The sequence below is a fragment of the Stenella coeruleoalba genome (genome assembly GCF_951394435.1).
Source record: "Stenella coeruleoalba genome assembly, chromosome: 1".
In the NCBI taxonomy this organism is placed as follows: domain Eukaryota; kingdom Metazoa; phylum Chordata; class Mammalia; order Artiodactyla; family Delphinidae; genus Stenella; species Stenella coeruleoalba.
The window spans coordinates 161,350,530-161,364,478 of record NC_137169.1 but is presented as its reverse complement, the minus strand read 5'-3'; the positions used below and the strand labels follow the sequence as shown (position 1 = coordinate 161,364,478).

Below are 13,949 nucleotides of genomic sequence, written 5' to 3'. Positions count from 1 at the left end.
CTAGTTTACTGGGAAGAGACTGTCACCTCACTACACCCTCAGCTTCCCCAAAACCTACCACAGAGTTCAGGAAGGCCGGCCCCTGAATAGCTAATAAACTCAATCGATGCTGAGTCAGACTGTGCATTTTCATGTATGTAAATTAGGCCTTAATAAACCCAAATTGAGACTTAAAAAATAATAATAATAGGGGCTTCCCTGGTGGCACAGTGGTTGACAGTCCGCCTGCCGATGCGGGGCACATGGGTTTGTGCCCCGGTCCGGGAAGATCCCACATGCCGCGGAGCGGCTGGGCCCGTGAGCCATGGCCGCTGAGCCTGCGCGTCCGGAGCCTGTGCTCCGCAACGGGAGAGGCCACAACAGTGAGAGGCCCGCGTACCGCAAAAAAAATAATAATAATAATAAGTATTTCTGGGGCTGAGCACCCCTCAACCGATTTGACTGATGCATTAATATCACAATAATTAAGACTCCAAAGTACCAAAGGCTTCATCTTTAGAGGCTTTCATGAACTTTCCTCTCCCCACTTTCCTACCTTCCCAGTACCACCTTGTAACCAAGGCAAAAACTCAAACACTTTCTTAGAGAGCAGAGAAACCCAGACCCGATGCAACACAAGGTTTTAACGCAGAAGGATTTAGGCTTGACATGAGGAAGAACTTCCTGATGGGGAAAGTGGTTACCCACAGGAACGAGCTGGTGAAGAATTAAAGGGGGTCACTGGACTCCCCACCTCTGCTCGGCACTCCACAAGTCCCCAGCTTGGTGCACTCAGCCCAGGCATGGAAACCGCAGGTGACTCAGGGAATCTTAAGTGGTGGTTGCTAGGTTACAAGCTTCCTCAACGTGCATTCAGTGTAAAGACTAAAGGATGTCACCTGGCTGGGAGGAAGAGCTATGGGGGAAGGAGTGGGGGAAATGGAGAAAAGCCAGGACTTCCAAAACAAGGAATTAGGCCATGGCCTGGAAGGCATCCTGTTCTTAGTACTTTTCCAAGGGTCTGAGTCCCATAGTCCTCACAGAGGGTGTTGCTTGCAGGACATGAACATTAGGTTAGAATGGGGCCTATTCTGGGCCTGGATTCTAGTCTTTTCCCAGCTATGCTGCCTGGCACAGACAGTATGGCAACGGGGAGAGGACAGTCACTGAAACCTTTGAGGTCTGGGCCCCTTCCTTCACTGTAATTGGACAGAAAGCCAGGTGAGAGTAGTGAAGTCTGATGTCCTTAATAATGCACAATTCTTTCATTTGTGATTTAATTATGATAAAGCGAAAGAGCACTGGATTTGGAATTCACAAACTAGACCCACCCTGAACGGCTCACACGGTCATAAGTCAGTTACTTCATGTCACTAAGTCTCAGAGTCCTCATCCGTAAAAAAGAGTGCTAATACCTGCCTGACAACCTTTCCTAGGGTTTTTAAGATTACGAGAAAGCGGATGTGCGAGGGCTTAGTTTAGCTCGAGTTACGCAAACATAAAGTAGTATGAACTTTATATACCTGCTCACTGAGCTGTCCCAGCTGGGGTGGGTGGAGGCACAAGAAGCCTTGCCTCACTGCTTTGGGAGAAGGCTCCATGGGCAAGAGAGGCTGAAGGTGGACCCTCAACAAGCCCCTCTGAGGAATGCGTATGGCTTTTAATCCTCCTGATCACCCTGCCGTGGTTTTGTGAAGACAGTTTAAATTGATGGTTGAGGGTTTGTTCCCTATTCCTCTGGGCAGACTGTGATCTCCAGGAAGAAGAGAAATGTTTGATGTTTCCTGTGCAACTTCATTACTTCAGACCACATTTTTTGGAATTTGTGTTCTTATTGAATAAACAGAACACAAATTTCAGGGAGGGGGAAATTTCCTCCCTTACTCGTAACTCTTGAGTTCTTTTGGCTGGTCTAATAGTTAAATTGACAAGATTATCAGGAGGGGAAAACAAACCAATTTCATTCACATGCACAGAGGTCCCATAGAAATGGGACCCCCGCAGTGCCATAGCAGGCTGTTTATGTGTCATTTTAATTTATTTTTTATTTTTTGCGGTACGCGGGCCTCTCACCGTTGTGGCCTCTCTCTTTGCGGAGCACATGCTCCAGACGCGCAGGCTCAGCGGCCATGGCTCACGGGCCCAGACGCTGTGCATCATGTGGGATCTTCCCGGACCAGGGCACGAACCCGTGTCCCCTGCATCGGCAGGCGGACTCTCAACCACTGCGCCACCAGGGAAGCCCTATAGGTCATTTTTAGACAAACAATTATTTGTGAAGACTTACCAAAGGGGCTTGCACTTCAGGTACAGACTAATGAAGTAACAAAATCTGTTTATACAGTTTTCTTAGCCTTGAATTCCCTAACTGTGGTGATAAGTAAGGATGCTTTCTCTCTCCTGATATGGGGAGGATACTTTCACATGGGAGATTTATTTCCCACTTTCGGGGGAAAGAAGGGGTACAGAGTGTTTTTTTAATATCAAATGTTTTTTCCCAACGGCTGTTTCTCAAGTAACTTTAACTTAAAATAATCAATATGCCATTGTGGTATACCTTGGGGTGGCCTGCTCTGAGCCCCAACACAACTGTCCTCTGTGAAGGTTCTTAGAGGTACTTACTATGTAAGTACAGAGAATTCAAACTAAAAAGCAGTGGAATTTCTAAGCCAAGAACTCAAGATGTTACGGTGGGCCTATGAGCTGTTAAGAGGTACTGTGACCTCTGTTTCTCACAGGAAGTCATTTCTAAGTGAGGGGCAAAATGTTTGTGCTTGTTCTCAGTTTTTCTTTTTCTTGGTTTTGTTGATAGTAGTTGTAGTAGCAATGGTCTTCATAGTGATTTACCAGCCCCTTGCTGTGTGTCAGAAGCTGAACTGAACACTTTACAAATATCATCTCATTTTTTTAAAAAATAAATTTATTTATTTTTGGCTGCATTGGGTCTTCGTTGCTGCACGAGGGCTTTCTCTCGTTGCGGCGAGCAGGGGCTACTCTTCGTTGTGGTGCTCGGGCCTCTCACTGCGGTGGCTTCCTTTGTTGCAGAGCACGGGCTCTGGGCATGCGGGCTTCAGTAGTTGTGGCTCACGGGCTCTAGAGCTCAGGCTCAGTAGTTGTGGCGCACATGCTTAGTTGCTCCGCGGCATGTGGGATCTTCCCGGACCAGGGCTCGAACTGGTGTCACCTGCATTGGCAGGCAGATTCTTAACTACTGCACCACCAGGGAAGTCCCAAAAATATCATCTCATTTAATCTTCACAAAAATCTACAAGGATATATCTATACCATGGAATGCTACTCAGAAATACAAAGGAATAAACTAGTGATACATGCAACAACTTGGATGAATCTCCACAGGATCATGCTGGGAGCAAAGAAAGCCAATACCCGAAGATTACATACTGTAAGTTTCTATTTATATAACATTCTTGAAATGACAAAATTATGGAAATGGAGAACAGATTGGTGGTTGCCAGGAGTTGGAGAGAGAGGGGTGAGAGGGAAGAAGGTATGGGTGTAAAAAGGCAATATGTACACCTGAAACTAACACAGTGTTGTAAATCAACTATACTTCAATTTAAAAAAAAGGCAACATGAAGGGTTCTTGTGGTGACGGAAATATTCTAAATCTTGACTGATCAATTTCCATATCCTGGCTATGATATTATTGTACTACATGTTTTGCAAGATGTTACCATTGAGAGAAATTGGGTAAAAGGTGTTATTTCTTACAACTGCATGTGAATCCACAATTTATCTCAAAATACAAAGTTTAATCTAAATAAAATAAAGAAACTGAGCCTCGGAGTAGTTAAATAATTTCAGAGCCAGAATTCAAACCCAGCTCTGTCAGACTCCCAAGCCTGAGCGTTTCAACACTTGGCTCTATTCAAGGGAACCATGTGGAAGGACCCCACAAGCCTGCAGTTCATCACACCAGGTGGCTCACTGGTGTCATGGGCACTTTTGTCACTGGGGACTACTGTCCTGATAAGGCCATGACAGAATGGCTTGAAAGAATTATCTGGCAAGACCTGTGGGTTGGTGCTGAGGGCCAAGATTTGATAACCAGGTTTTCCCTTCCTAAGGTGTGATGTGGGAGGGACCATTCACGTGTTTGCCTTTCCACTTTTGTCTGTGGCTGTGTGTCCGCATAACTGTGCATTTTCTGTCAGTTTCTCCGTAGATATGAGCATTTCCGGGCGGAGGGTGAGGTGATGTGTAAATTATGCACATGTGCGCAGGTCGGTGTGTACATTGGATGCACCCGTGTCAGGTCTGCGTGTGTCACACCCACATAACTTGTTTCTATTAGGTTAAACCATTTGATAATATCTCCCCCAAAGCAAAGTCGACTATTGAGCCAGGCTGTCGCGAACTGGGTCTGTGTACTGTAGATAAACTGGGTAATTGGACTCTCTGCCTCCTCATCCAAAACAAACACTCACAAACCGCCCACCCCCACACTGGAGGGAGTCTAGTCCCCGTCATCTGGGTACTTGGCTCTAGTGCCCCGCTTTCCCTGAACAGTGGGCAAGGTGAGCGTCTCCCGCCGGGCCCTTTCCCTCCCCCGCAGGCCGGGCGCAGCCAGGGCTTCTGTAAAGAGGTCAGGGCTCGCTTCGCCGCGGGGCGCACGCGGGTTCCTGCACAGGTGTGGCGGCTGATGGTGGGGATGTGCGTGGAGCCGGCTCGCCGGCCTCCCCCCAACCCCACCCTCCGGCGGCGGCTCCGCTTCTCCTTCCTGCTGCTCATTTATTCTCCTCTTCTGGGTGTGTGACAGCGGTGTGCGGACCGAGGAAGGACAGAGCGCCCTCTCCCCTGCTCCCCGCGCCGCTCTCGGGTAATGCGCTGCCTGCGCCTCGCCGCCGCACTGTGTAAGTGGCGCGGGGGCAGGGACGGGAGTTGGCGGGGAGGGAGAGCCGGGGGAGGCAGGCGGCGGCGCCGAAAGGTGTTAACTCCTTGCTTCGCCGGGAGGCAGCCTGGCACAATGAACCCCGGAACGCCCCCGGCCCCCTACGCGTTCCGCGGGTTTCCGACCAGCTGGCTGGGAGCGGCGGGGGACAAAGCGGTGCGGGTTTGATGCCGCCGCGGGGTGGCGCCCTCGCCGCCGCGTCTTCCCTTGAAAGTTGGCGGGGGGCTGGGAGCCCGCTCGCCCGCCCACGCCAGGAGGCCAGGGCGCCGGGCCCGGCTGCCCTTGATTCGCCCCATTCCTCTCGCAGGGCCGGGCTCGGACGCCTCCGGACAGCTGAGTCTCGAGGGACGGTGAAGCGCTGGCCGGCGTCGGGGCCCTTGCTGGGGGTCGGGCGGGAGCAGGCGAACCGGAGCGAGATGGAGGCGGCGAGAGGGGGCGCGGAGTAGCCGGCGGACCCCCGGGCTCGCACTTCCCACGGCGCTCCGCGGGGGCGCGGCGGGCGGGGTCCCCGGGGCTGCCATGGAGGTGCCCAACGTCAAGGACTTCCAATGGAAGCGCCTGGCGCCACTGCCCAGCCGCCGGGTCTACTGCTCCCTGCTGGAAACCGGGGGGCAGGTCTATGCCATCGGGGGATGTGACGACAACGGCGTCCCCGTGGACTGCTTTGAGGTCTACTCCCCCGAGGCTGACCAGTGGACCGACCTGCGGCCCCTGCCCACAGCCCGGGCCGGGGTGGCTGTCACCGCCCTGGGGAAGCGGATCATGGTGATCGGGGGTGTGGGCACCAGTCAGCTGCCTCTGAAGGTCGTGGAGATGTACAACATCGATGAAGGCAAGTGGAAGAAGAGGAGCATGCTGCGTGAGGCCGCCATGGGCATTTCTGTCACGGCCAAAGGCGAGTGGGGCCAAGGCTGAGGGCGGGCAGAGAGAAGGGAGTGGGGCGCCACGGGGAAAGGGATGGAAGCCAACCCTGAGTTGGAGGCCACTGTCACATTCCTGATCCCCAGTTGATCTTTACAATGGACACTGAAACTAGAGACCCGCTGGCCTTATTTCACAGATGGGAAAATTGAGGCTCAGCAAGTGAAGTGTCTAGTAAATCAATATGATGCCAGAGCTCCACTCCACCCCACCAGGTTCCTCCCAGCAAACTGGGCAGGCCGGGCCAGAGGGGAGAGCCAAAGGGGGCTAGTGCAATGTCCCTGTACATCCCTTCATTCAGCGGAGTGATTGGGCCTTCCACCCACAGCACCAAATCCCCTGAAATCTTCCTTGCAAGTGCCACGACCTCCAGACACATATTTGGGGCCCTGGGGATGTTCATACCATCCTCGTACCATCACTAGGCCCCACTGGGAGGGCTTTGGGACCTGATTCCAGGACCTTCTCACCACCATCTGCTTCCTAATCTCAGAGACACTGATGAGTGGACACCATAATGTTCCTGAGGGTCGTGCTTCTGGGGCATCTTGCCCAGGTTCACTAGGTTCTCAGGGCATGCGTGTGCTGATCACGTAGCTTTGATTCTCATTTCGCTTTTTCCAAGCCCATCATTTCTTTCTTTTCAGGCCTGGTACAGCCCAGAGCACAGAGGGGGCTCTGAAAGCTCTTTTGCTAAAACACACAGGGTTTTATGGAAAATGGCCCAGCAGGAGTTAGGAGACCCCAAGTTCAGATCATACTGGCTTAGTGGGATGCAACCTTCTCTCCTTCTCTTGCAAAACCATTTCAGCTGCCTGTCAGGTCTCCTGTAGATCAGAAACCAGTGTTTCTTGAGTACCTGCTCTGTCCCTGGCACAGTTCTAGGTCCCAGGGAGGAGGGAAAGAGGCAGAAGATCTGATCCCTGCCTTTAGGAGCCCAGGTCTTACCAATGAAGGTCAGAGAGAGAAACTCTAACTCAAAATCCCTGACGGCAGAGTAGCCAATGGGGCCTCCTGAACTCCCAGTAAGAAAGATGGAAGGCGTGGAGGCCCATGGGGAAATAGAGAGAGAAAGGGTAGTCCTTTATCCGCAGATCTCAATAAGTGGGGCTGAAAGATTAAGAACCAACATTTATTGAGTCCTTACCATAGGTGCCTTATAGGTATGAACCCCTTTGACCCTCACAACCTGTCTGATGAGTTAAGTGCTATTACTATCTTCATTTTAGAGAGAAGCAATGTGAGGCCCAGAGAGGTTAAGTAACTTGCCCAAGGTTACGCAGCCAGCAGGTGATGGTCGAATCTGTGCTCTTAACTATGGCATTGAATGGGTTCAACAGTTAGTTTACTAAGAATTTACACGCCTGTGTGCCACGCTTTCTAGCAGATGCTGGGGCCACAGATGAACAAATCTCAAGAACCTAACAATCTATTGAAAGAAGCATACAAAGGTTATTTCAGTAACGTGTGGCAAGTAGGGTGATGCAGGTGCCACAGGAGGTCCTGAGCCGCCGCTCTCAGCCCAGCCTTGCAGTCCAGGGACACCCAGGTGACTCTGAAAGGATAAGTAAGAATTGGGTGCAGGAATGGTAGTGTGGACTGGATGTGAGGGTTCTCAGCTGGAGGTGTGTGGGTGAAAACAGGAATAGAAGAGGTGGAGTTTGTGTAAGGTAAATTTCTCACTAGCAGGCCCCATCTCCCAGCCACAGGCTAGGGTTGGGATTTGTTTTCCCTCTTTTTAGTAAAATTGAAAAGTAGAAAGAAGTAGTACTCATCCCTGCAATCCCCTTGAAGAATGAAAGTCTCATAGAGCCAGAAGCAGTGAGGACTGGCTACTAGGAGACAGAATCCCGGGTAGGGGTGAGTCCCTGGGAAAAAGAGGGCCCTGGGGGTAGTGCTGTGTCCTTAACAGGCTGCGTGAGGTACTGGGGTGAGGCCCAGGGAGACATGGAGGCGTTGCCCATCCTCTCTGCTGCACTTTGTCACCTGCAGCCAAAAGCAGTAGAGAGTGGGGGGGACTCACTTCTCTGGGCAGGGCTTCTTATAGGGGCCAGTTTTCTCTCCTCCAAAGCCTCTCCCTCATTCACCCCTAGCGCATTCAGTGCAGGGTGCCTCCTGGAGCCCAGAGCTTTCCTGTGCATGAAGGAGGATAGCCTTCCCCTATCCGGACAAGAAAGAGATGGCAGCAAGCCAGTGTCCCACGAGGCCAATGACAGCAGGGCTGACCTCATTTCCAAAGGCTCCTGCTAGGTCTAGAGAGTTCTGATCTGGGAGTTCCTGAGGAAGAGGCTATCAGAGGAGGGTATCAGAGGAGGGTATCAGAGGAATACCCCTTCTCTTTGGCATCCCTCTGGCTGCCCAGGAAGGAGGAGAATGGAGGGGATAAGACCTGCAAAGGGGTGTCCAGGCCTAGACTCCACTGCAGTATACCTCTGTGAAAGTCTTAGTATTTCGGGTTTAACCGAGGGCCAGCCACCAAGGAAGGCTAAGGCATGTAGGCCTGACACGGCTTCAAGAAGACCCAGGCTCGACTGTGGCAGGAACTTTTAATGGTGCCACCAGCCCATTCTCGGGCAGAGCGGTGGTTGGGACCTAGCCGGGCTTCAGTGCTTGTATTCCAGGGGTTAACAGAGCCTGGCCATGGTAGGAGCTGAGTACGATGGGCCTGTCTCATAGTGTCTGCTGTATGGCCTTTCTCCCTAGATTACCGAGTGTACGCGGCAGGCGGGATGGGCCTGGACCTCCGTCCACACAACCACCTCCAACACTATGACATGCTCAAGGACGTGTGGGTGTCTCTAGCACCCATGCCCACCCCGAGATATGCTGCCACCTCATTCCTCCGAGGTTCCAAGATCTATGTGCTGGGTAAGGACCCATGGTTGTTGGCCCATGTCTGGCCCTTCTTCCCTCCCCCGGGTCAGTTCCTATTGGAAGCAGTGCCTGTGTGCTGAGCATCTCCGGGGCACTGGGGGTTAATCACGCTGCCCCACCCCTCAGGGAGCTTCCTATATGATCTGATAACAGTCAGAAGGGGAAACCCAGCCCCAGTCCTCAGAGACTTACTCTTCTGCCCAACCTTCGCCCTACTCTGGCCTCCAGGGGGACGACAGTCCAAGTACGCGGTCAACGCCTTCGAGGTCTTTGACATCGAGACTCGCTCCTGGACCAAGTTCCCCAACATTCCCTGCAAGCGGGCCTTCTCCAGCTTTGTGACCCTAGACGACCGCTTGTACAGCCTGGGTGGCCTGCGGCAGGGTCGGCTCTACCAGCAGCCCAAGTTCCTCCGGACGATGGACGTGTTCGACATGGAACAGGGTAAGCTGGGCGCCAGTCCCCGGCTGCGCACCTCCCTTCTGGCTGAATCCCCCACCATCCACCCAGGCTCACTTACCCAGCTGGGTGAGCCTTTCAGAGTCTGAACACCCTTCTCCATTCAGGGCTACTCTTGGGATCAAGTTCTTTCATCTGTACAGGGTTCCCTTTGATTGGTTAGTTGTTTTTATCAAAGCCTTTTCCACCTATTGTCCATTCTTACAACGTCCAGCCAGGGCCAGGTGAGGAAGGGCTTTTTCCTGTTTTTTACTCGTGGAGAAACAGAAGGATCCTGACTCTGACGCTCTCTGCCTCTAGTCAGCCTCCTTTCCAGCTTAAAGCCCCTGAGAACAGAGGTGGAACAAGGTGATTTGTCATAAGAGATTATGGTTCCTTGGATTACAGCAAGCATGGGAGAGGGTAGAGTATCATTTCAAACAGCAGGAGACATTGTATATGCGCTGAGCACACAGGGTAGATGGAGTGGAGATGCTGCCTAGGGTGAGAGCAGTTTGGGACTCATGTGTATTTGGAGGGGCGGGTGGTCAGCATCTAATTCTCTCTGTGTATCTCCTGCCATCACCCATGGCCTGTAGGGGGATGGCTGAAGATGGAGCGCTCATTCTTCCTTAAGAAGCGGCGGGCAGACTTTGTGGCCGGCTCTCTGAGTGGACGGGTCATAGTGGCTGGAGGACTTGGTAAGGATAGATCTTCCGGGCTGGCACTGTGGTCTGGTGCTTGGTGGATTCTAGGTACTCTGCATGAGCAGGAGAGGGTGCTGGCTCCTTGCACACCACCTGCCTACTGCTTTAGCCCAAAGAATTTCAAAGCACTCCCCTCCTCCCAGCCTAGATGTCGTGTCTCCATGGACGGGCCTCAGTTGTGGTCTATCTGTCCTCTTACAGAGGAGAAACTGAGGCCCAGAGAGCATAAGGGACATACTGATAACCATGTGACACAGGCTTGCCAAGCACAGGTCCCTGGGCCCCTGTCCAGGAATGACTGGAGGTGAAAGTGTGGCAGGGATTGGCCTTGGTCCTCTTTCTCTTCTCGCTGGATACCCAGCTCTGTCATGGAGTAGAAAAGCAGTCTGATCAAATCAGTTATTCTAATGAATTCAGGATTTGCTGTATAAGACCTCCCAGAGATTAGGGTATTTTGAAGGCGGGACCCCAACATCAACAGGGGAGAGACAGATGGGCAGCAGAGCTTCCAGGAACCCAGAGTTTACTCAGCGTGGACAGACACCCTGTTTACCCACACAGGAAAGCAGCTTGATGTAAGCTAGACCATGTGAGCAGCTTTCTCAGTAAAGGGCAGAAGAGAGGCAGTAGTGTCTAGAAACTTCTGGTGAAAGCAGCGGTGGGGAAAGAAAGTTACTCTTGAGATGAAAAGACAGAGAAGGCAGGAAGGACAAAGCAGCTGTTTGACAAAAGGGTGGGGAAGGAGCAATTCTGTAGCCAAGGAAGTTGAGGTTGATTGGCTTCTGCTTGTGGTTCCAGAGGGGGGCGGGGAGCAAGATGGGGGGACTTTCCCGGGGCAGATTGGTGACTGGACTCCTTTGTAAGGTCCGGTTCCCTTGGCACTTTCAGGGAACCAACCCACTGTCCTGGAGACGGCAGAGGCGTTCCACCCGGGGAAGAACAAGTGGGAGGTCCTCCCCGCCATGCCCACACCCCGCTGTGCCTGCTCCAGCATCGTTGTCAAGAACTGCCTCCTGGCCGTGGGGGGCGTCAACCAGGGTCTGAGCGATGCGGTGGAAGCCCTGTGTGTCTCTGACTCCTAGCTGGCTCTGGGCCCAGCCACCGTGTCCTGGACCGGATCGCCCCACTCTGGACAAGAGGAATGATCTCATCAAAGTAGTTTGGGCTGCTTCCCCGGACGCCAGCTCCTGTCAGCAGCCAGTGGGGTTAGGCCATAGGGCTCTAGGTGACCTCTCCACCTCCAAACCCTACCAATCCGAGAAAACTGTAAGAAGTCTCGATGACTCTGCCATCCCCCTTCCCCTGTTGGGGCTCAGGTGACTTCTGGGGAGAGTTCTCACTTACTGCTCAGGCAGAGCAAGGTAGGTAGCAGGAGTATATGCTCCCTCCCTTCCTGTGGGTTTACCTCTCCCATCTCCAGGATAGGGGGTACGCAGGGCAGTTCTGACCCAGAGGATAGCTACTTGTAGGTATCCTTTCCCTGGATCTGCGCTAGTCTGAAGGTCTCTTGGGATGGAAGATGGAGAAGGGTTGCGGGGTCCCAACCCCTCTTCTCTCCATTGGTCTACATCTCTTCCCCCTTTGGTGGCCAACTGTGGGCCTGCCCTGGACCTCATCTACTCAGCAAGAATTGGCCCTGAAGCTGGAGGCGGCTGATTCGGAAGGGGAGTCGGGTTCACGTGCACTGGTCCAGGTCAGAAGCCCTGGCCAGGAAGGACCCATGCCTCTCGGGGTCCTGATGGGAATGTAATGATGGGAATGGAGCAGACTCCCAGCCCAGGGTCTGCTCCCCACTCTTCTCCTCACTTCATTTCTGCTTCGGTCACCCCTCCCCAACAGAGGCACTCCTCCCCTTTATCACCGACAGCCCCAGAGTGTTTCTGTGTGAAACCTTCTTATTTACACTGTGGCATCAAAATCCACAAAGGGTGGATTACTTGCACTCTGGTTAACAGCAGCAGCACAATGATTAAAATCTATATTCCTATCTTCTCTGGCACCCTGATGCAGGGGTGGGGTGGACGGTGTCTTGATATGCGGAGGGGACCGCATGAAACAGTCCCTCTGACATTCTCAGGCTAAACGGGGCCCCAAGGGACCACTTGTTCTTGGCTGTTCCTTCTGAGGAGGTTCCACCTTCAAACCACCCTGCCCTGACCAGTCACCTCACTCCTAGGAAAATAGCCCACTTTCTGTCTCCTGCGCGTTGACGCCCCACAGGCGTGTTGGGAAAAGGCTGCACTCGTTAACTGACTTCTTCGTTGGGTTACGTCTTGTGACTGGCCTCAGTTCATTCAGCTCAAGCTCATTTCTGTCTTGCCCACAGTAGAAAGGGAATTGCTCACTAATGTAAAAACGTGAAGGACGTGCCTCCTTTTAGCTGGTATAGCACTGCTTTCTGATTCCAAGTTATTTTTAAAAGCTGTGCTAACACGGGGGATACAAAGATGAAAAAAATACATGCCCTGGAGGGGCGGTGGGGGAGGTCAGGGAGCACGTACCACGTGCTGGTACGATTATTTCTCCTGAAGCAGGAACACCCGTCTGAGGGGTCACACGGAGCCTCCTGGAGGAGGTAACACCTCCACTGGACCTTCACAGACAAGTGGAACCAGGGTCTTTACGGGACAGTCATTTTGCCTCCCTTTCTCTCGTACCTGATCTTTTTCTTTACCTGGGCACTGGAAGGACACTGCCACCTGCTGACCCAGCCTTTCCCTCCCACCTTGGCATCCTGTGACCACGGGTGCCCCCTACGGAGCAGACTGCAGAGAGGCCTTCCCTACTGCTTCCAGACCCCCACCCCCAGCCCATTTCCGTTGAGCCCCCTGAAGTGACTGTTAGAAAGAGAGGCTGGGGCAGCATGTTAGGGGAAGCATCGCGAAGCCCAGCCCTCCATTCCACTTCTGTCTCTGCACTGCCTGCTCCCACGCTCCCCAACCCCTCCCCAAGAAAGGCATTTACGAATGGGCTGCCTCCACCCCTTCTAACAGGAAGCCTAGCTTTGTGTGTAGGAGGCTCTCCAAGCACACAAAATGGCAGCAGACGTGTGGATGGGACTGAAGCATTTTAAATAGTTGGGGTACCTTAGGGCTGTAGCCAGCCCTAAAGGTTCTTCCCATTATAAGAATGGGGGACTGACTGCTGCAACCCGTGAGGGCCGCTCAGGGCTCAAGCTGGTATCTGCTGAGGACTCACCTCTTGGAGGTCCATGCTGGGAAGACTTTGGGTGTGGCTCACAGAGGAGCGAGGGAAATAGGGGGTGTCAGCGGCACACCTCATGGCTGTACCTCATGGTGCTGCAGAGGTCGCTCAGGATCTGGGGTCCGATGGCCTGGCTCCGGGCCTCAACCCCCTCCCTGCCTGCCATAGGCCTTCTCATCCCCGTCCGTCTCCGGAAGGCCCCTCCCCTCTCTTGTCTTCATTTCCCAATCTGTAAAACAAAAGCAATGACAATGCCATCTCACAAGTTGGCAAAGCACCTGCTTCAATCCTCAGATCAACTCTGTGGAGAAGGCAGTATCCTCGTATTTTGCACATGAAACAACTAAGCCTCCAAGAGGTTATATAACTTGTCCAAGGGCACAAGCTAGTAAGTGACTGAACCAAATCTGATTCTAAAACCTGTGACCACAGTACTGCCTTGCCTCAAATGGAACAGCACATAGGAAAGGGGAGAAAATCAGCTGCTCTGTACTGTGTAGGGGTTCAGAATGTCAAACCTGGAAAGATGGAGGGCTCCAAACATTCCTTTTGTTTCCCAAGGAATGAGTATGAGAATTAGCAAGGAAAGATTGGGAAGGGCTCCCTAACGTGCAATGAGCATAGAATATTCCTAAATTTACATCCCAGGAAAGTTCCCTTCTGGCTCTTTGACTGTGTCAGCTACTGCAAAGCATTGTTTGACACTGAACTCCAGTTATGTGTCTGGCGTGGTCCTGGACTTGGGATTCCTGCCCTCCAGTAGCTGCAGCCTTGGAAGGGAGCCGGGGACTAAATCTGCAGTTAGTATTTGATGAGACGAGTGTCAGCCTTTGCTAGTGTAACCCAGAGGTGCCCCATCCTTACTGGCTACAGAGAACTGAGAGGAACTGAGGGGATCAGAGAGGTTTCCAGAA

At 52.6% G+C, this 13,949-nt stretch overlaps 1 protein-coding gene across 1 annotated transcript; it reads left to right on the top strand.

Moving 5' to 3' along the window:
• The first annotated feature begins 4,679 nt into the window (after positions 1-4,679).
• Positions 4,680-11,786, top strand: KLHDC8A (kelch domain containing 8A). Its single transcript, XM_079931024.1, has 6 exons — positions 4,680-4,819; positions 5,199-5,786; positions 8,516-8,680; positions 8,915-9,130; positions 9,724-9,825; positions 10,720-11,786. The coding sequence occupies exons 2-6, from the start codon at positions 5,411-5,413 to the stop codon at positions 10,911-10,913; spliced, it is 1,053 nt and encodes a 350-aa protein (XP_079787150.1). The 5' UTR covers positions 4,680-4,819; positions 5,199-5,410; the 3' UTR covers positions 10,914-11,786.
• The last annotated feature ends 2,163 nt before the right edge of the window (positions 11,787-13,949 follow it).

Coding starts and splice junctions, on each gene's coding strand:
- KLHDC8A (XM_079931024.1), top strand. CDS start 5,411: ATGGAGGTGCCCAACGTCAAGGACTTCCAATGGAAGCGCCTGGCGCCA. Junction 5,787..8,515: donor CATTTCTGTCACGGCCAAAG/GCGAGTGGGGCC, acceptor CTTTCTCCCTAG/ATTACCGAGTGTACGCGGCA. Junction 9,131..9,723: donor CGTGTTCGACATGGAACAGG/GTAAGCTGGGCG, acceptor CATGGCCTGTAG/GGGGATGGCTGAAGATGGAG.